Below are 22351 nucleotides of genomic sequence, written 5' to 3'. Positions count from 1 at the left end.
CGCGGCTGAGCGACACCAGCCCGGGAACACTGGGAATTATATCCCGTGGGAAATAGCTGCCTTTCCGTGCTGCAGTCACCTGCTGCTACAAACAGGTGAACTCTGTGTTTGTAAATCATCCCGTGAAGGCACATCCTCCAAGTGAATGTGTGGAATTAGGTAAACATTTCTGTTTAAGCTGAACGAGTGTCTCAGGGTGTGCTCAGTGACATTCAGCGTGTTCAGAGCCTGCATCATCATTCCAGCAGAATGTTTGAACACACTAAATCATATTATTCGCTGCTTGCTGAAGAGATGCATTATTTAATATCAAAAGAGCTGCTTTCTGTCAGCTGAAAAATAGGACTAGAACTAGGTCGTTTTTAGTCCATTGATTCCCACTCTCTAAGCTGGCATGTAAAATAAAAAGAATGTTTTTTTCCTGATGCTATATTGCCTACAAACCTTCTGTCAGTGGGGATTTCAATATTAATGAGTTTTCCCACGAATATGAGAAGCCCACTTAGGAGAAGAAGCTGCTCTGAGAATCCTGAATACTTTACAATATCACACATTGATCACTTGGCTGGAATTTCACATTTTAACCAAGGAGTGCTTCTGAGAGCTGCCAGGAAAGCAGAGCAGGGCCAGGTGTGAAATGGCTTCTGGAGGCTGTGAGAAGGGTGGAGGATGTGGAAGGTGCAGAGACGCTCAACCTCCTGTTGTTGCTTTCTCCCACCCGCGCGTTTCCTATTCCGGGATGAGCCACGGCTCCCAGGCTCCCTGGGCAGTCCCAGGTTCCTCCCTGTCTCTGAGGGATGCTCCCCCTGGATGGAAGTGCTCAGCCCCAAGGGATCAGTGTCCTTGGTGCTGGGGGTTTATCAGCATCCATGTTAATTTTTGGTTTTTGTGGATGGGATCAGCATTTGTCAGGTGTGAGTGTGTTGTGGGTAGGAACTCCAGCATGGAAACCTTGGGAACATGGGGAGGGCTCTTCCCAGTACAGCTCGAACTTCCCACAGTTAAAGGGGTTTAAAACACAGGTGTTCATAGAGTCATGGAATGTCTTGAGTTGAAAGGGACCCACAGGATCATCCATTCCAGCTCCTGTTCCTTCACAGATCCCCCAACACTCCCACCTACCCTGGGCATCCCTGGCAGTGCTGTCCAAACGCTCCTGGAGCTCCGGCAGCCTCGGGGCTGTGCCCATTCCCTGGGGAGCCTGGGCAGTGCCCAGCACCCTCTGGGGAAGAACCTTTCCCTGCTCTCCAGCCTGAGCCTGCCCTGGCCCAGCTCCAGCTGCTCCCTTGTTCTTTATCCAACCTATTTACACGTTCCACGAGATTGAGACAAGTCCCAGTTCTGACTGAGAGAAGACAAGCAGGAGACTCCAGAATGTGATTCACCAGCAGGAAGAGAGCAGTCCGTGTTTTTATTTATCACAGAAGGATATGTTTTAAGTGAAGGTTTGATCAGCCAGAACTGGCTGGCTACAGGAATTGTACAGGAATAAATATGCATATATCCATCTCGATGAGACGGGTGGCCATGTGCAGAGATTTAAAATGTATATAGAGCTGTGTATCCATAACTTCAGGGAGGGCCCAACTCTGCGTGGAATATGGAGAAACCTACAGCTACAGCTGGCAGGGAAGGATCTGACAAACTTGGGTTGTTGATAGAGGGAAGGCTTGGGGGATTAGGGGGCTTGTCAGAAAAAGCCTGTTTGAAAACTCCATGAATATGTCAGTTTTAAAGAAATTCAAATAAAGGCCTGTTGAGTTTTGAGTGGAAAAAAATATATTGGCTTCCTTCCAGGCTCCCCATCTCATTCCAGGCAACACTTCTTCTTTTTTTGTCTTTTCCCCATCTGAATTTCGCACCAAATGGAAATTTCAGTTCCATGCCAGCTGCATTTAGAGTATCTGTGCAACATGGACATTTTGATGGAGTTGCCAACAACATTTCCAGCCAGGGATGGAAAACAACATCCCAGGATGACACAGGATCAGCCATGTCCTTGCTCTGAACCTGATGTTTAAAAGCTGCATCGCTGCATCTTTTCCTTTCCCTCACTACAAAAAGGTGCAAGGCCCAGTCTACTGAGGTGGTTTTCAAGCTGGTTTTGGTCCTTCTTTAAGCTTTCCAGATGAGCTCTTAACATGTCACCAGGCAACCCATGAAAGGCTGAATGTCGGGTTTTCCAGGAATCTCTCTGGGTTAAAGAAAACAGCACCGAAATTTGTGGGTAAAAACGTGATGGTCAAGCCAGGCCTGCGTCCTTCCAAGAGCGGGGTTGTAAGAGGTTTGAGCAGCAGCTCTGAACAATTAAGTAAATATTCCTTTGTCACTGGGTGTCATTGCTCTCTGGAGCAGCCCTGCCTTGGTTTTAGCTGGGTTTGTGCAGGACTCTGCAGCTGTTTGAGACAGTGCTCCGTCGGAACAGGAGCTGCTTGTGACGGCGCAAACGCCCCAGCGAGGGCGGTGCAGGAGTCCCTGAGGACACTCAGACAGGTCTGGAGCGTGAGCAGACTGAGGCCAGTGGCTGGAGGAGCTGGGAGTGAGGAACGAAACAGGGGTGGTGTGCACAGAGCTGAGGCAGAGCTCAGCCCAGGTGTTCCACACTCGGTGTTCCATACTCGGTGTTCCATACTCGGTGTTCCGCACTCGGTGTTCTGCACTCGGTGTTCCATACTCGGTGTTCCACACTCGGTGTTCCACACTCGGTGTTTCACACTCGGTGTTCCACACTCGGTGTTCCATACTCAGTGTTTCACACTCGGTGTTCCATACTCGGTGTTTCACACTCGGTGTTTCACACTCGGTGTTCCATACTCGGTGTTCCACACTCGGTGTTCCGCACTCGGTGTTTCACACTCGGTGTTCCGCACTCGGTGTTTCACACTCGGTGCTCCATATTCGGTGTTCCATACTCGGTGTTTCACACTCGGTGTTCCGCACTCAGTGTTTCACACTCGGTGTTCCACACTCGGTGTTCCATACTCGGTGTTCCACACTCGGTGTTTCACACTCGGTGTTCCACACTCGGTGTTCCATACTCGGTGTTCCACACTCGGTGTTTCACACTCGGTGTTCCATACTCGGTGTTTCACACTCGGTGTTCCACACTCGGTGTTTCACACTCGGTGTTCCATACTCGGTGTTCCACACTCGGTGTTCCATACTCGGTGTTCCACACTCGGTGTTTCACACTCGGTGTTCCATACTCGGTGTTTCACACTCGGTGTTTCACACTCGGTGTTCCACACTCGGTGTTCCACACTCGGTGTTCCGCACTCGGTGTTCCACACTCGGTGTTCCATACTCGGTGTTCCACACTCGGTGTTTCACACTCGGTGTTCCATACTCGGTGTTCCACACTCGGTGTTTCACACTCGGTGTTCCATACTCGGCGTTCCATACTCGGTGTTCCACACTCGGTGTTTCACACTCGGTGTTCCACACTCGGTGTTCCATACTCGGTGTTCCACACTCGGTGTTCCATACTCGGTGTTCCACACTCGGTGTTTCACACTCGGTGTTTCACACTCGGTGTTCCATATTCGGTGTTCCACACTCGGTGTTCCACACTCGGTGTTCCGTACTCGGTGTTCCATACTCGGTGTTCCACATTCGGTGTTCCGCACTCGGTGTTCCATACTCGGTGTTTCACACTCGGTGTTCCACACTCGGTGTTCCGTACTCGGTGTTCCATACTCGGTGTTCCACACTCGGTGTTCCGTACTCGGTGTTCCACACTCGGTGTTCCATACTCGGTGTTCCATATTCGGTGTTCCACACTCGGTGTTCTGCACTTGGGCACCGCGCGGGGTCCTGCTGCTGCCCGACCGTCGCTGCCCACCGGGCCTGGCTGCACGGGCACCTGAGCATCAACAGAGAGAAGGGAGCTGCTTCAGAGGGGGGTGGCAGAAGCAGAGGTTTGCACCTCTGAGCAGAGAGTGTCCACTCAAACCTCAGCTGTTCAGGACACGTTGTGCAGGTGGAAGGAAACACGTGAGGAGCTCAGGCCCAGTTACCACTTGCTGCTCCATGGATCCAGCAGGGTTAACAAGCACAATTCACTTCAGTTGGTCTCGTGCTCTGGCACCTGTTCCTGTTCAGGATTTTCAGGAAGTCCAGGTTTTAACTGAGCCTCTGAATCCACAGAACAGTGTGGAGCCATCTGATTAAAATTTTAAAGACGCTTTTCATTAAGATGGAAGTTGTGCAAAATATTTTCCCATTTTCAGCTGCTGAGTCAGATATTTCCATAAGAAAAAGCTGCTGGCATGAGGCAGCGGAAGATTAACTCAGTGGATGAGTGGCAGCCTGCTCCCTCCCACCCACCCACTCCACATCGAACCAAGCCATGGAGGTGACGCTGGGTGACACTGGGACATTCAGCGGCGCCTGCCACTGCAAACACCGGGGTGAAATGATTGACCTTGGCATCTTTTGTCCTCCTCATTTTCGAGGTACATGACTCAGCTTTGCATCTCTCTCTCAATCATCTCCCACAATGGCAGTGCTGCATCTCTGTGCAAAAGAGAAGTGATAGGACTCGCCCTTGCTCTCTCCCTGATTGCTCTGGAATGATTGTCTCCCATTCAGCCTCCCTGCTCAACCTCCCGCTGCACAAAACCACCCAGAATGAGCTTTCTGCCAAAGCCAGGCAATTCAGAGAACAACTGGGTTTGGAAAGCTCCAGAGGGTGTTCGCTGGAACAAACGGGGTGCAGATTTTCGAATAGGGAAACAGGGAGTCATTTGAATAATCCGCAGGAAATTGTCAAAGCAAAGAACTCTGGTTAGAGAGACACTGCAGGAATAAGCAATGCCTGCCTTGCTGTGAGTAAGGATTCCAAACCTGCAGCCTGCTGTGCCCTTCCCTCCCACGTTGCACAGTCCCATTTAGTCTTTAATTTTCCCAGAATCACAGAATGTCCTGAGCTGGAAGGGACCCACCAGCACCAAGTCCAACTCCTAGCCAAAGGAAACATGTTTTTGTAAAAAGAGGTGAAATCCCACCCTGTTCAATGCAGATTATCACTATGCAATTCCAATCAGGTTTTGGACAAACCTGAAGGATTTTAGTACTTAGGGGTTATACATGGTACAAACTAGGGAAAAAAAAGATTGGTTTTGAGGCAAAATGTGTCTTTCTGCACGTATCTCCAAGGCTGTCAGAGTCGGTTTTAAGGCATCCATCTTTGGCTTTCCAGAAGCACCAAAATACTGTACTAATTGATCGAGATTTTCAAAGGCATGACTCTTAACAGAACCCGCCTGCTGAACCTCCCAGTCAGCTTTGAAAAATATCAGCTATTGGGGTTTTTCTCTCTCTTCTGTGTAATAACATATGCAAAGCTGAGCCATAATGTCTCCAAAATCCTCAGGACGAAGCTGAAAAGCGAGTGGGGAAGGCTGGGGCACGAAAAGTCTCCTGATGCAAAATCCTCCACCAGCAGGAAAAGCTGCAGAGGAGAAGCAGCAGCAAGCAGGAAGGGTGAGGGGCTCTGGAAAGGGACCCCCAGCAGAAATCCAACCCCCAAATGGCTCTGGAAGTGGGGGGTTCATTCCCTCTCACCCACAGGCAGCTGCAAAAGCTCAGAGTCCTCCTGATGGCAAATCAGCTCCTGCTGCAATCCCAAATAATTCATCCTAGGGAACAGTGATTAAAGATAAATGGAACCACAGAATCATGGAATGGTTTGGGTTGGAAGGGACCTTAAATCCCACCCCGTGCCACCCCTGCCATGGGCAGGGACACCTCCCACTGTCCCAGGCTGCTCCCAGCCCCAGTGTCCAGCCTGACCTTGGGCACTACCAGGGATCCAGGGGCAGCCCCAGCTGCTCTGGGCACCCTGTGCCAGGGCCTGCCCGTTCGAATGGAGTATCCCGGTTAAATGGGGGAAATCTGAAAGTACTTCGGGAAAAAGAAAATCTGCACGTTCATGAAAAGGGACAAATACCTAAATACACACATTTTCTGTATGTTTTGTGGTTGGACTTACGTGGTGTTTGCTAAGTTCCCTGAGCTCACAAATGGTAGCCCCCAGGACTGGAGCAGCAGCTTTGGAGCAGCAGCTGAGGCCCTGCAGAGCAAGAGCCCTGTGCCTTGGGAGATTGGACTTTGTTGCAGACAGAGGAGGATGTGTATGAAATCCCTGTGAAATCCATGAAATCCGTGTATGAAATCCACGCTTGCCTCAGTGTTGTATAACATGCATTTAAGTGCTGTTTAAATTTATTGGAATGAGGATCCATAGGCACGGAGGGGAGAGTAAGAGCTACACAGTTACAAAGACAATTAAAATGAAGCACGGCTTCTGGAATAGGCCAAAGATACAGTTTGTAAGCCTCACTTTCTCTTGGAATCGGCATCCTGTGCTTGTGGGTAGCTGTAGGCAGTGAAAAGGCACTTGTGCAGCTGAGTAAGAACGGCTGCAGGTGGCATTTGCACATGGAAAAGGAAAAGGAAGGTGTTGGAAGGGAAAACAATCTGTGCCTGGTGCTGCAGGGAGGAGGGGCCGGTGCACCCCGAAGTTCAGCACATGGGAATGACCAAACAGCTCCGGTGCTTTTATAAAAACCTGCAGCAAGGAGTGGCCAGAGCAGCGGCCGGCACGAGGAGCCTCAGCCAGGACCCCTCAGCGGGGTCAGTGATGGGAGATGGATCCCTCAGCGGGGTCAGTGATGGGAGATGGATCCCTCAGCGGGGTCAGTGACACAGGAGATGGATCCCTCAGCGGGGTCAGGGATGGGAGATGGATCCCTCAGCGGGGTCAGGGATGGGAGATGGATCCCTCAGCGGGGTCAGTGACACAGGAGATGGATCCCTCAGCGGGGTCAGGGATGGGAGATGGATCCCTCAGTGGGGTCAGGGATGGGAGATGGATCCCTCAGCGGGGTCAGGGATGGGAGATGGATCCCTCAGTGGGGTCAGGGATGGGAGATGGATCCCTCAGCGGGGTCAGTGACACAGGAGATGGATCCCTTCCCTGGAGCCACCCCAGGGCAGCCCCAGCACCCAGCTGCAGGTGACAAACGGTGTGCTCAGAGTGAGAAATCATCTCACTGCAATGTCCAGGCACTAAATCCCGTCTGAGCCAGACGAGGCAGCTCTCGGGGCTCCGTCCGGAGGAGAAGCCCGGCTCTGCGGGGCATCCACGGCTCCCAGCCCCCGCACCTGGACACTCCCCTGTTCCCGATGTGTGGAGAGCCCGGTGCTGGCTGCGGCCGAGTCTGGCTCGGGGAAGATCTCAATCAAGTTGAAAAGTTGTAACAATTTTACTCGGGCAGTGTTTGAACACTCTCGAGTTCCATGAATAGTTAATGTCACGTCAAGTGCTGGAGACAAACGCTCTTGGATCTGAAGAGCAAATAGCTCAGCCACTGATGAGTTATGTTTGTTCCCTGCATACACAGCCCCGTGGAAATTGCAATCATCCCTCATGAACGGGCTCAGCGCTTTTTACTGCAGGGAAGGAAGGGTGGCCACTGCCTGCTGACTGTGGGAAAGGAGAATTGCCAGGGTAACCTGCTTTGTTCTGCTGCTGCTGAGCGCATCAGGCGCTGTGGTGCTGCAGAGAGGGCGGCTGGTTCAGGTGCGAGCCTGGATCCCCTTACGGGGGTGACTTTTCTTGTGTCCTTCAATTCAAGCCGTACCCCGTTACAAAGGACAGGAGTGAGCGGTGCTGGTGTACAGGGCAGACCTGGGGGATGACACAGCTCACAGAATCCCGGGATCACTGAGCTTGGAAAAGCCCCCCAGATCCAATCCCTGATGAATCCCCCCCTTGACCCAGCCCAGAGCCCTGAGTGCCACCTCCAGCCCTTCCTTGGACACCTCCAGGGATGGGCACTCCAAACCTCCCTGGGCAGCCCCTGCCAAGGCCTGAGCACCCTTTCCATGCAGAAATTCCTGCTGATGTCCACTCTGAGCCTCCCCAGCCCAGCCTGAGGCTGTTGTGATTCAAGGTACCACTGTAACTTCTGGAATTAGCAAACAGTTGGACTTTGTTATTTACTTCATCCACCACCTTCTTCTAATCAAAACATTATTGATGATTAATTCCTTGGCTACTGGTGCAGTTTGGGAATTTCCATGGATTATGGAGGTTTTAATATTCCTGTAAAAAGAGAGGAATACATGTACTATGCAGAAATATGACCAAGAGGAACCTTCCAGAAATGCTTAAGAAAATCAACAGAAAAGCTGAATAAACCCCACATCTTAGAAATCATCTGCCAACCACCTCAGTGGAAGATTTGCTTAAAGGCTACCAGCACTTCCAGCCAAAAACTTACTTCCTCATACACCAAAAAAAGGCAAGAAATCATGTTCCAGCCTGCTTAATTCCACATCCTTTGTCAAGAGCACAAGAATGATGTGGAAACCGTGCAGAAACTGGAAAGTTCAGTGGAAAAAATTATCATTCACGCTGCTGTATGACATTGCCTCAACACAGCAGAACCAACAAAGTCTCCCTGATATATGAGAACTATCAAAGGTTGCCACTGAACACGGAGATTTAATGTGCTGCTTAATTCAAGAGCTTATTTACAATGTCACACGTCACTTGGAGAAAAATGGCTCTGACAACCAATCATTTAAAATATAGGAAGAATGTTTAACAAAAGGTCAGAAGTACAAATATTTTACATATTAACTACTAATAAATTCATTTCCTCTCAAAGTTAGGAGGATCAGCAAATGTCTCCAAAGCCATTTGCAATATTTCAGCACAAGACCCAACCTCTAATTACCAATGTAAGTTGTAAATAATTGTCAAGTATGCAGATGAGCCAAAAATTCTCTCAAATTAAAGTAATTAGCTCCCAAGTCAAATTTTTCTGTCACATTAAAATGCTTTTCCTTGTCTCCAATGTGACACTTACAAATGAGAGCCACATTGTCAGGGAAGCAGTTATTGTAGGCTGCCAGAACTGTCTGCACAAGGAGCCGAGAGCTCTTCACGCTCACCTGAGCTTCCCAGCAGTCCATGTTTTCACTCCGTAGTTGTGCTGCTCATCCCACGTGTGAGTGGGGAATTTATCCACCTGGAACCCTGGCAGGTGACTCCAAAGTTTCCCCATCCCTTGGTGTGGGAATATCCCCCATGGAGAGCTTCAGTCTTCGGCTCTTCCTGGTTCTCCTTCCCTCAAGAACCTTTCCAGACCTGCTGGTCTGGGGTACAGTGGAGAACTGTGCCACACCCTGCAACACAGGGATGGGGGAACAGGGATGGGAATGAGTGGTTTGCTTCTCCCAGTGCTTTCTCTGGCACTTTCATGGTTTATTCTCAATGTCCCCTTAACCAAAGCTGTGTTTGCCACGTCCAGTGGAAGATCCTGAGCCGTTCTCCTGTTTAATTTTGGGCTTCCAGGCAGGACCCAGCATCAGGCTTGGTTTCTATTTAACTTCAGGCTAAACAAGGTTGGGTTTGCTGTTTGCTGCAGATGAACCCAAAATCAGGGCAGATGTGGGAGAGGAGGGAGTCCCAGCCTTGAACACGTCCCATCCCAAAGCCGTTGTGTGAGCAGAAGACTGCACAGTGCCCTGAAACAATGCATTATTTACCTGTTCCTTTCCAGTGATCCCTTCCAGTGGCTGTTCCCCTCTACCTCCACAGTTGTTGCTATTCCACTTCTTCCAGACAAGACAACAGGGTTTGGACTCAGAAACCCAAGCTGGATTCGTGCTTTCCTTTGCCCTGGCTGTGCCAAGAGCAGTAAATCTGGAGGATTCTCACGAGGGGAAGGACAGGCTGAACCTTACTCAGGCATCTGAGTAAGGTTGGAAAAGCTTCTTCCCCCCAAAGGTGCTGGGCACTGCCCAGGCTCCCCAGGGAATGGGCACGGCCCCGAGGCTGCCGGAGCTCCAGGAGCATTTGGACAGTCCTAGAAGGCCCAGGGGCCATGATTTGGGACTGTGGGTGACAGGGTCTGCTCCTGCTGCCCAGAGCCATCAATTCCCTGCTCCTTGGCTGATTTCTGCCATCTCCTGTGCTGGAGGGGATGAGGTGGTGATCCCATTACGCACGGGTTCATCCCAGGACTGGGGCTCGTATCTCCTGTGTCTGTTCAAAGTCAGCTCATTCCTCAAGGCTGCTCCCATCCATCGCTCCAGAGCTCCTCAGAGATGTTTCATTTTTCCAACACGACTGCTCTCCTCAGCCACACAAAGAAATGGGACACGACTCAAGTATAAAGGATGATATATAAAGCCAAATTTTATTCTGTTCCCTCACAGTAATTTTCCTCACAAATGCTTCTCGGGATTGTGAAATATTCCTTGCAGCAGAATCCGAGTCCATCAGGGCTGTACTATTTCATCCTGTTAAACTCGGAGCTCTCCGTGCTCAGCGCCCACTTCATTCATCCCATCAAGGCATTCGAGGGATTCTTTTCCCTTGCAGTATTTCAGGGAAGGTGTTTCTGTTTGATAGCATCAGGTTTATCTCTGTCTAAATGAAATTCCATTGAAGACACACCTGAGCAATGAGTGAGGGTTGAAAATGGGGGATGTTTTTGGAGCTGTCACCAAAGCTTGTCCTGCACTGTTGGAGCAGCACCATTGCTCTGATTCTGGGATACGCAGGGACATTCACAGGATCCTGGAATGGTCGGGGATGGGAGGGACCATAGAGATCAACCAGTGCCACCCCTGCCATGGCAGGGACACCTCCCACTGTCCCAGGCTGCTCCCAGCCCCAGTGTCCAGCCTGGCCTTGGGCACTGCCAGGGATCCAGGGGCAGCCCCAGCTGCTCTGGGCACCCTGTGCCAGGGCCTGCCCAGCCTCCCAGGGAACAATTCCTGCCCAATCTCCCATCCAGCCCTGCCCTCTGGCACTGGGAAGCCATTCCCTGGGTCCTGTCCCTCCAGGCCTTGTCCCCAGTCCCTCTGCAGCTCTCCTGGAGCCCCTTCAGGCCCTGCCAGGGGCTCTGAGCTCTCCCTGGAGCCTTTTCTTCTCCATGACTGAGCAGGAACCACAGCGAGATCCCACAGAGGGACTGGGAACTGCGGGGATTTTCAGGTACCACTGAGTGCTTTTGAGCAGCTGCTGACTTGGGAAATGCTTTGTTCCAGAGGGTTATTTGGGAATAGGAATTAAGACCCTTAACCCCCTTTTGCCCCCAGAGCCTCAGTCCCAGCCCCGCTGCCCCCCGTGCCTGTCCAGCGCTCCTTGAACAGCTCTGCTTGGAGCCACTGCACAGTGGGGCTGGCAGCCCCACCACCCGCACAAGCAGAAATGATCTGACTTTAAAATCTCCACTGCTGGGTGTATTTTTAGCAGTTTGAAATGAGCCTGTTGCTGTTTACAGTATTTAGCATGAGTTATTTGTCGGGGAACGGGAAAGGTGACCCCGACTGCTGTGGAGGGCAGGGAGGGAAACGCATGTCTCCTTCTGCCTCCTTGGCCCAGGGTTCCCAGAGCCAGGGAACCCAAATTCCCCGGCAAAGATCCCCACAAGTATGAATTACACAGCTGGTGGCCATGGTTACCGTGTGTTCATTGCTTGACTCTTTTTTTCAACCTGTAAGTATCATATTTTATATTTTACCTCAGTCAAAATCAGCATCAAGATCAGGTTTGAATTAGACACAGGGCATGTCCCAACTGGGGTCTTCGTGACTGAAACAAGAAATGCTTCTGCCTCATTTTCTGTGCATACACAAACACACACTGGGGTAATATTTCACTTTAAGACATTGCTGGTGGCACGGCTCAAGTGTTTAAAATACTCGGCTTTCAGATTTTAGCACAACAAACAGTTGATTTTTTCTCCTGCAGTTCTAGCAATCATCTTTGAGTCCCTGTTTTTCCATTTTAAGACTCAGAAAATGCTATTTTATTCATTTAAATTTGAAATAAGGACAAATCAGCATTTCATTTTCTAGTTCCTGCCCTGCCAGCAGCCCTGTGTGTGAATGCTGATGGACAGGGCCTGATAACACCCCTCTCTTATCAACCCCATCACTCTTCTGGGGCAGAAATCTTTCTGCCAACGCTCCCATCTCAGAGGATGATAAAGCCCCTCTGTTAAGCACCTGGCACTTTCCAGCTTTATCCTCTACAGCCCTGGCTTATCCACCGGGCAGAGTCAGCTCTTGGACAACTTCTGCAATGTTCCCTGTGTCCTTTCTCAAGGATTTTCAGGGAGATTTGTCTCAGTAGTGCTGAGCTCTTCTTGACAGAAAATACACAAAAGCAAGATCCTGCCCCAGACTGCAGCCCCAGGGAGTGGCTGCCCAGATATGGACTGAGCCAAATCTGCTGTGCCCTGAGCTGGAATATCTCATGTAGATGATGCTGCGGGAGGGGGGAGTCCCATAGGACATTCCTTCCTTGTTCCTGCCAGAATCCTTGTCCCTACAGCTTCCACCCCTGCCCTGGGCAGCTGTGCCAGGGCTGGACAGCCCTTTCCAGCCAGGCTCAGCCCCTTCCCAGCTCCGTTCCCTGCCCTGGACACGCTCCAGTCCCTCCATATCCTTCTTGTCCTGAGGGGCCCAGCACTGACCCCAGCACTGGAGGTGTCCCAGCAGTGCCAGCACAGGAGGGATTTTTTAAACCACACCAGGGACAGAGGAGCACCAGGCTGGAGAGGACCTTCCGAGTGCCCACGTGCAGCTCTCAGCTCCCAGGGCCGCGGTCCAAAGGCATTTCCACATTACTGAAATTCCCAGCAATTTCCAAGTGTTATTATGGTGGCCAAAGCTCTGTTTAATCACAGCCTCCATCTGGCACACACTTCAAAAGGGCCTCCTCCTTCAGACGGATCTATTTAACTTCACTCCTGAATTTTCCATCACAGTGCATTTCCTGTCTCGGGCACTCAGCCTTGAGGATGATTGCATTTGCATAAGTCTAAACAAATCCGCCTGTCTTCGATGATTCATTTTCAGACAAGATTTTAGGGTTTTGTTCTCCCAAGGTCAAGCTTTCCCCAGTCCTTCCCGGCCTCCAGGCACAGCGGGATGTTTCTCCCTGCTCCTGCCAAGCTTCCCTCTGGCCAAAGGCTCCGGAGCTGGTTGTGGAGCTCTCCAGGCATTCTCTCCCCATCACCACTGCTGCTCCCTAAGAGAGTCTTTTTGTATTGGGTTGACCCTGAGTTGATGGACAGTTTTTAAGACCAATTACGCTTCTCACAATTTACATATTTAAACCGCACAGAAAGGCGGGACTCCCCTTTTGGTCGGAGCTCGCCTGCTGGGAGGTGGGGGCAGCTCCGAGCCTCCCGGTCCCGCCGGGCCGGGCCGGGGCCACTGCCCCTTTCCCCCTTTCCCAACGCTGCGGCACGGACCCTGGGTGGCTGGGGGGGGACTGCCTCAGAGCCACAGGCAGCTAAAACCAGCCATGGACTGCTCACAGCTAAACCCATCCAGCGCGGCTTCTGGGGACCGGCGGGTCCCTCTCCTCTCCATGCGGAGCCGGCGGAGTCAACGGGAGCCGGCAGAGCCTCCTGTCTGCAGCCAGCACACTGCGTGCTGAACTGAAGAAGACACCACGCAGCCAGCAGCACAAAGGGAGCGAGGCTTTCCCCACCGTAAAGCCCGAACAAAAACACCCTTCAGCATGGCGGCGTCAGAGTCAGAGAGAAAGAGAAGTGAGCCATGTGGGACGGAGCTGGAAATGGCGACGGGAGAAAAGAGGGCGGTGCCGCGATTCTGGCGCGCAGCTTAAAAGAAACCTTCTTGCATGCCGTGGTAAGAAACTGTAATACCACAAACTGTTTGTCTCTTTAATCCATTTGAAGAACATGGGGGGATGGAGTATCTTCGTGTGCCTGTGAAGATTGTGAAGAATGCCGATGCCAGGCTTTATAGTAGTAAGAGGCTGTTAAGAGACTTGTGGCGAAGAAGAGCCTTTGTGTGCAGGCCAAAAGAACTTATCCTTAAAAAGATGAATAACCCCATGTGATGGCCCATGTTTTGCAGTGTGAAGGAACTGTGAGATTTTTCATGGGAGAGATGTTCTACACACAGCAGATTGATTGTTTCCGGGCGGATCTGCTGTTGGTGGCAGTTTGGGAACCACGTGCAACTGAAGGAAAAACCCTTTTTTCCCTTAGCATAAGAGAGAGACTTTTCAAGAACTGGAACACTGACTAACATCCCATGTTCTGTTATCCCTTGTGTGAGCGCCGGGAGCGCGGCCCGGGGGGCTCGGGGGGAGTCTGGACCCCAGAAGCTCTTTGGGGCCGTTTTGGGGGGGGGGATTTGTTTTTGTTTTGTTATTGTCTCTTTACTTTTAATTCTGTTAGTAATAAAACTCTTTCATTGTACTGCAACTGTTTAAGATTTGTGCCTGCTTTGCTTTTCTCCTAATTCTTATCTCACAGAAGGAAAATAAGTAAGTAATGAATATTTTGAACCAAAACCACTACATTTAATTGGTGTTTCTGCCCGGTTTCGAACTCAACCCGCTACATTAAATGGTGGAGAATGCGGGCAATTAATGGGCACTGTGAGATGAAGATTAATTAGGAGAAAATAATAAGCAGAGCAAGTATAAAGTTATAAAATTAAGAAGAATAATAGAAGAAATTTACTTTGTAGAAGTGGTAAATATTCTAGGGGTGGAGGTTTATGTAATTTGTTTTCTTTTATCTCTAGTTTTGCTATTTTAAGTAATTTTTGGATATGTAAATTTTAAGAAGCGAGGGGTGGAATGTATTGGGTTGACCCTGAGTTGATGGACAGTTTTTAAGACCAATTACGCTTCTCACAATTTACATATTTAAACCGCACAGAAAGGCGGGACTCCCCTTTTGGTCGGAGCTCGCCTGCTGGGAGGTGGGGGCAGCTCCGAGCCTCCCGGTCCCGCCGGGCCGGGCCGGGGCCACTGCCCCTTTCCCCCTTTCCCAACGCTGCGGCACGGACCCTGGGTGGCTGGGGGGGGACTGCCTCAGAGCCACAGGCAGCTAAAACCAGCCATGGACTGCTCACAGCTAAACCCATCCAGCGCGGCTTCTGGGGACCGGCGGGTCCCTCTCCTCTCCATGCGGAGCCGGCGGAGTCAACGGGAGCCGGCAGAGCCTCCTGTCTGCAGCCAGCACACTGCGTGCTGAACTGAAGAAGACACCACGCAGCCAGCAGCACAAAGGGAGCGAGGCTTTCCCCACCGTAAAGCCCGAACAAAAACACCCTTCAGCATGGCGGCGTCAGAGTCAGAGAGAAAGAGAAGTGAGCCATGTGGGACGGAGCTGGAAATGGCGACGGGAGAAAAGAGGGCGGTGCCGCGATTCTGGCGCGCAGCTTAAAAGAAACCTTCTTGCATGCCGTGGTAAGAAACTGTAATACCACAAACTGTTTGTCTCTTTAATCCATTTGAAGAACATGGGGGGATGGAGTATCTTCGTGTGCCTGTGAAGATTGTGAAGAATGCCGATGCCAGGCTTTATAGTAGTAAGAGGCTGTTAAGAGACTTGTGGCGAAGAAGAGCCTTTGTGTGCAGGCCAAAAGAACTTATCCTTAAAAAGATGAATAACCCCATGTGATGGCCCATGTTTTGCAGTGTGAAGGAACTGTGAGATTTTTCATGGGAGAGATGTTCTACACACAGCAGATTGATTGTTTCCGGGCGGATCTGCTGTTGGTGGCAGTTTGGGAACCACGTGCAACTGAAGGAAAAACCCTTTTTTCCCTTAGCATAAGAGAGAGACTTTTCAAGAACTGGAACACTGACTAACATCCCATGTTCTGTTATCCCTTGTGTGAGCGCCGGGAGCGCGGCCCGGGGGGCTCGGGGGGAGTCTGGACCCCAGAAGCTCTTTGGGGCCGTTTTGGGGGGGGGGATTTGTTTTTGTTTTGTTATTGTCTCTTTACTTTTAATTCTGTTAGTAATAAAACTCTTTCATTGTACTGCAACTGTTTAAGATTTGTGCCTGCTTTGCTTTTCTCCTAATTCTTATCTCACAGAAGGAAAATAAGTAAGTAATGAATATTTTGAACCAAAACCACTACACTTTTATAGACTGTCGACCTTCTCCTCCACATCCATAAATCCTCCACCAGCTTCAAGTGTAACAAAATGTAGAGATGTTATCCCTAGGCCTCTCTGAGCCTTCTGAGGCCCATTATCTCCCCATCTTTTCTTTTAAAAGAACGTTATTTGACAGCCCAGCCTTTTTCATCCTCTTTTTTTTTTGCCTTATTGCTTTGACCTTGAGTTAGTTTATTCCTTCCTTCTCTGTATATTTTAAATGTTGCACCAAAAAATCCAATTTATTAAGGCTTTCCTTTAGTAAATGATTAACCTGAATATAGTTAAATGAAATGCTTATTAACATCTCCCTGCATAATCCATTTAACAGAATTAGTCTTGCTTATTCAGACAACCTAAAGGGGTCTGTGCTTTTGTCTACACAACATCAGCATTAAAGCTTATAATTATTTCTGGTTGATGCAGCCCTTGGTGTTGGGAAATGCTGGTTTGTGTGTTCCAGCATAGCACTTCTCCTAATCTCTTGTATTAATTAGAGATACTGATATAATATTACTTTGTTCCTTTCTATTCAGCACCAGGAGAGATGTCTGAATATAATCCTATCTGTGCTAACGGTGTCTTAAATATTTCCGCAAGTGCTGGCTGGTGTAAAACATTAGGATTAGGTACAACAGTCTCTAAATGGGAAGAAAGGAGAGCTTACAAGAGCACGTGGGCACCCGAGGTGTGCCTGGCACTGGGTGGTGGCCGTGCTCCGACGGCAGCCACGGCCTCGGCAGGGATTTCTCCTTCCACTGAGATGATGTTTAAAGTCCCTTCCAACCTCAATTTCCAACCCCAGTCACTCTGTGAGTCCATGAGGCCCCAGTGGGTCCCTTCCCAGCTCCTCTGTGATGCTCCCTGTGTGTCCCATTCCTCCCTTTTCCAGAGGGATGCAGCCGCTCTGGCTCTGAGGAGAATTTGACTTACCCGGCAGCATGAAAGTAAATTATTACCCCTCAGTGGCTGCAGATGACATTTTAAACTCATTGTGTCTTCTAAATCCTGGGTCATTTGATATTTCAGACAGCAGGCTGTTCATGGAGCTCGTTTTAATCTTTTTCTAAATGGAAATTCACTTTCTTTTAAGGCACTTCAAGGTATCACTCCCAGGGCTCTGAAGTTAATTTGCAGCACCAGATCATAAAATCATGGAATCCTTCAGGTTGGAAAAGCCCTCCCAGACCAAAGTCCGACTGTCCCCAGCACTGCCAAGGCCACCCCTGACCCATGTCCCCAAGTGCCACCTCCACACGGCTTTGAAATCCTCCAGGGATGGGCACTCCAAACCTCCCTGGGCAGCCCCTGCCAAGCCCTGGCCACCCTTTCCATGCAGAAATTCCTGCTGATGTCCACTCTGAGCCTCCCCAGCCCAGCCTGAGGCCGTTCCCTCTCTCCTGTCCCTGTTCCCTGCGAGCAGAGCCCGACCCCCCCCGGCTGCCCCCTCCTGTCAGGGACTTGTGCAGAGCCACAAGGTCCCCCCTGAGCCTCCTTTGCTCCAGCCTGAGCCCCTTTCCCAGCTCACTCAGCCTCTCCTGGGGCTCCAGCCCCTTTCCCAGCTCCCTCAGCCTCTCCTGAGGCTCCAGCTCCTTCCCAAGGGTCAGCACAGGAGGACCCAGACAGTTTGACCCTGGTTTCTGTCACAGAGCCACCCAGAGCTTCTGTGGAGGAGAATCCTCAGCCTGGTCAGTGCAGCCCAAGCTCTGCTCCCCTTCCCCTCTCCGGACACCCAAAGCTCTGTCACTCTCTGTAAACTCAGCTCTGCTGTCGTGCTCTGTCTGATGGTGGGGATGGAGGTTATGGAAATGTCCAGGATGGCTGCAGGTGTAATCACAGACTTAAATAATTGCAGCTTTTATTTAAAGCCTAATCACACATTCCTCCACCATTATCTCCCTGCATAAATATTAAGCCTGGGAGCTCGTGTGTGTGTGTGAAACAATGACATGGTAATATTTCAGTGGGGGAAAAAAAGCATCTGGTTTATGCTGTTCTCAAACATTTAAAGCTTTTCATTTTTCCCTAAACTGAGGGTTTAGTCTGACATGGAGAACCATCAAAAAGTGCTTTGAAAATTACCAAGCCCAAGAACAAAGTGACCTTGCACGGCCCTGCACAGCAAATGCTCAGGAAAGCAAGGAGTGCTCAGTCCTTCCCAAAATAATTACTCGGAGTAGATCAAGGACTCAGCAGACCATGCAAAGAGTGTTTAAATTTTAAAGGTGTGTTTATTTTTAAAGTTTATATATCAGCACAAATCTATGGAATTTTATTAATATCTAGCAACAGCATTTTGCTTGGCCAGCAAGGAACTCAGGGAGCCACAGGAAAAGTTAATCAAAATTCTGAGGGGAAAAAGAAGAAGTCTGCAGGAGATTATTAATTTGTAAGGATTTTTAAGGGTCTAGCCCAATATTTGAAGCTGTGTGTCATCCAGTAGGCCTAGTGTGACATCATAATAGATAATTAAGCTTCTCCAGGTTTGCTTCTCCTTCAGGTTTCTTTCCCATCCAATTCTCCTGCTTAGGCAGCTTTGGGAACTGTAACTCTTTTCTATTATCTCCCCAAGTCACTGCATTCTCCCCCCATTAACTCCCCTCGTGCCTTTGTGCAGAAACAATCCAGGTATGATTTAATAAGCCTTGGAAAGACAGAGCTGGTTCATATGCAGGGAATCAGATTTACATAATTTTCCGCTCGCTTTTATAGCCACTGTAGCTCAAATTATCTTTAAGTTGGGGAAACTCTTTTCATACCATAAAATGAAATAGCACCTGTGTTATGCTTCAGCTTCCTCGCCCGGCCCTTGTAATAAATTAAAGGTTGATTTGTCATCCCGATTTAGCACAGAAAGTCCTTTTTTAATGAGAGGAGAGGAAGCGCCCTGGCCTGCAGTTAGTCACAGTCATCAGTCGCTAAACTAAGCTTTAAAACCAAGTTTAATCTTGTTTTGTTTTGGCTTTATTACCTGAACCTTTCTGCATGGGGGGAAAGCTGAGGATTTCGGGTTGTGTCACATCCTCTGTGCCAAATAGAATGTCAGAATCTAAAAATGGAGCTCCAGGGTTCTGTGCAGAAACAAAAGGGACCTTCATGTTCCAGGATTTGGGCTGAACTTGGGACTGGGGAGGCCACATCCTGTGAAAGCAAACAGGGTTTGGTGCAGGGTGAGGGAACAGCTCCTTGTCCTTCCTCCTGCCTGTGGCTTTCCAGGACCAAACCCGTGGGTTTCATAGAATCCTGGAATGGTTTGGGTTGGAAAGGACCTCAAAGCCCAACCCATTCCAGCCCCTGCCATGGGCAGGGACACCTCCCACTGTCCCAGGCTGCTCCAAGCCCCAATGTCCAGCCTGGCCTTGGGCACTGCCAGGGATCCAGGGGCAGCCCCAGCTGCTCTGGGCACCCTGTGCCAGGGCCTGCCCACCCTCCCAGGGAATAATTCCTTCCCAATATCCCACCTAAATCAACACTCATCCACCTTAAGGCTGTTCCCCTTGTCCTTTCAAGGACAAGGCTTCTCCCAGGTCCATTCCTGCCCCAGCCCAGTCCCAGGGATCAGCTCCTCCCTTGCTTCTCAACACTGATTTCTTGTATTTCCCCTCTCTTTGCACTTAGTGTGTATTTACTCAGGAATTCGAGAAAGACTTTGTGGTAAACAAATAAATACAATTTCTTCAAAATAAGTATTAATGTCTTTAGCTGAGCACAGTTGTCAAACTTTGGCTTCTGGAGTTAGGCAGAAAACGAGCTGTTTTCCACGAGAGCTCAATCCAGTCCGCTCCCATTGATTGCACTGCAGATCTTAATGCTCAGTAACTTAAAAACGGATCAATTATTCAGCTGGTTAAAAACCAAGCACTCCCCTTTCTAAATGCTTGCCTTAAAAACAATTCCTCCTCTTGGAGCAAGCAGGGATATTCCCTGGGTGGGGTGGCAGCAGGGCCGGGCCGCACTCGCAGCATTTCCCCTGCTTTTCAGAGGAATTCTGCTGCTGCCCTGAGAGGCAGCTTAGAACAATTCCTGCAGACTGCGAATGTGGGGGGCTGAGAGTGGGAACTGTCACTGACCCCCTCTCCTTGTCTTTGCAGCTCCCAGCACAGCTCAGTACGGGATCACCGGGGACGCCGAGGTGCTGTTCTCCTGCTGGTCCCTGGTGTTGACGCTGTCCTCCCTCAGCAGCATATTCTACCTGAAGAACATCATTCTGCACTAAATGTAAAGACCCATAAAAGGCTTTTAAGGATTCTCTGAAAGTGCTGATGACTGGATCCAATCTGGTAGAGTTTGTTAAAAGCAGCGTGGGATATAATCAGTGCTTACATGGGGATGATCGCCTTCTGTAGAATTGCTCATTATGTAAATACTTTAATTCGACTCCTTTTTTTTTTGATTAGCTGCATTACCTTGTGGAGCAGTACACATTGTCCTTTTTTAAGACGTGAGAACTCTGAAATTACTTTTAGAGGATATTAATTGTGATTTCATGTTTGTAATCGACAAGTTTTCAGAAGCATTCAGTCATGGTCTGCTGAGTCGCAGACTGTAGTTTACAAAAAAAGGATATTGCAGTAAAAATGTGCTTCTTTAAGGCTGCAATACAAACATTCAGTTCCCTTCTCAACTAGCATCCTATCCACATTTACACAGAAACATTTGTTCTTTTTTGAGTTTAAAAAAAAAATCAAATAATATTGCCTTCAAAATATTTCTTCAAAATATTACACATATCTAGATTTTCTTCTAGCATGATATTCAGGTTTCAAGAATGAGCCTTGTACTATAACTGCATTGCGCAGTACTGCTTTTGTTCTCTTCCCTCTTTCCTGCCAATTCAGCATGGTTGTGCCTTCATGAAACACGACTTTCCTCTTCCTCTCCAACAAATCTGGAATGTGTTTTGGGAAATGCTGAAGCATCCTTTTGAGCATAAGGAATCTCTCGGTGAGGACAAAGGTGCTAAGGGCTCCGAGGAGAATCTCCCCCCTCCAGGGGGAGGGTTTAGGTCAAGGGTAGCACCAACTCCTTTTTGTTCCTCCCTCCACCACCACTGACAAGTAGGTGACCTCTGTAAAAACAACATTTCCCATTCCAAAACAGAACTCAAATTAGTTTGTGGCATCTTTTGAATGTAGGAACGTTTCCCGTAGTCCCCCTAAAGCCAAATTCCCACCTGGCTGTCAATGTCAGGATGGTCCCTTTTGTATTACTGGCAAAGCCGATGTGAATTGGTATTTGTCTTGCACTTAATTTTGTACTGGTTTGGCTGATTTAGCAATGATAAAGGATGCTTTGGACCATGAGATACCTGCAAATCCCTGGGGTATCAGGCAGAATTTTGTATCTACACATATCCCTGTGGCAGCGAGGGTGCTCCAGTAACTACTGAGGGCATGTGGCCATCCTTGAGAGAGCCACCTCGACAGGCAGGACAGGTGGGGACCTGCTCCCCTGGGCAGGGCTGTCACCTCCCAGCCCTCACATGCCACCCCCTGCTGCTGCAGCCCTCGAGAGGACACTCCTGTCACACACTGAAGGATCAAGCTCAGAAACAGTGAATAATGGTACTTTATTCTTTAAACCCCCCGGACAGTGTTGGTGTGAAGTGTTGCTCACAGTTTACACCTGACTGAAAACTGCCACCTGTGTAACTCACTGGGGTGACCGTGGCCAGCAGCCCTGGGACACCAGGTCCCCTGGTGACCCCAAGAGCTCCTGACTTGCTCACAAACAACTATTGACAGCAGGAATAACAAAATCATTATCACAGGGTCCCAGACTGGGCTGGGTTGGGAGGGACCTCAAAGCCCATCCCATCCCACCCCACCCCTGCCATGGGCAGGGACACTTCCACTACCCCAGGCTGTTCCAAGCCCATCCAGCCTGGCCTGGGGTGGGACAGCACCACTCTTACTGTGATCATTCCCAGGTTCCGTGTTTGAGCTCCAGTAGGTGACACAAATTTCCCAGTTCCCCATTTTTTCTCCTCACAGCAGGTTTTGGCAGTGAGCAGCACCAGGTGAGCGCTGGGAATGCTCTGCAGGCCCAAGCTCAGCACAGAGATCCCATTTCTCCAGCAAGGAGCACTCTTGGGTTTTCTGGGCTCCATCTGAACTGTCCCAGGCCAGTGTGCAGCCAGAACCTGCAGTGCCTCTGCTGTCCTTGCTGAGAAGGGGCAGGAACAGAGAGATGTTGGCTCCAAAAGATGGCAATAAAACGTCCTGGGTCACTTTGCATGTGTTCAGTGACAGATTGTATTCTTTCTCTTATTATTTACAGCCGTGTGCCAAGCAGTTGCTGTTTTCAGAAATGTGGCATTTTTTAAAACCTGGAATAACATGACCAAACCCATTCTGCAAGGAAAGGGTACAACCTCAACTCAAA

The 22351-nt window shown here is 49.6% G+C and overlaps 1 protein-coding gene across 1 annotated transcript in view; it reads left to right on the top strand.

Moving 5' to 3' along the window:
• Positions 1 to 20183, top strand: part of NEGR1 (neuronal growth regulator 1) — a gene marked incomplete at its 3' end in the record, with an annotated part of 190156 nt that extends 169973 nt beyond the window's left edge. Inside the window, exon 7 of the mRNA XM_082286838.1 lies at positions 20059 to 20183. Coding sequence (XP_082142964.1) covers positions 20059 to 20183 — 125 coding nt within the window. The remainder of the gene's footprint in view (positions 1 to 20058) is intronic.
• Positions 20184 to 22351: the final 2168 nt, after the last annotated feature.

This window comes from Coloeus monedula, assembly GCF_965178545.1.
Source record: "Coloeus monedula genome assembly, chromosome: 9".
Taxonomy (NCBI): domain Eukaryota; kingdom Metazoa; phylum Chordata; class Aves; order Passeriformes; family Corvidae; genus Coloeus; species Coloeus monedula.
The sequence above is the reverse complement of the archived record's forward strand: the minus strand, read 5'-3'. Positions and strand labels throughout refer to the sequence as shown.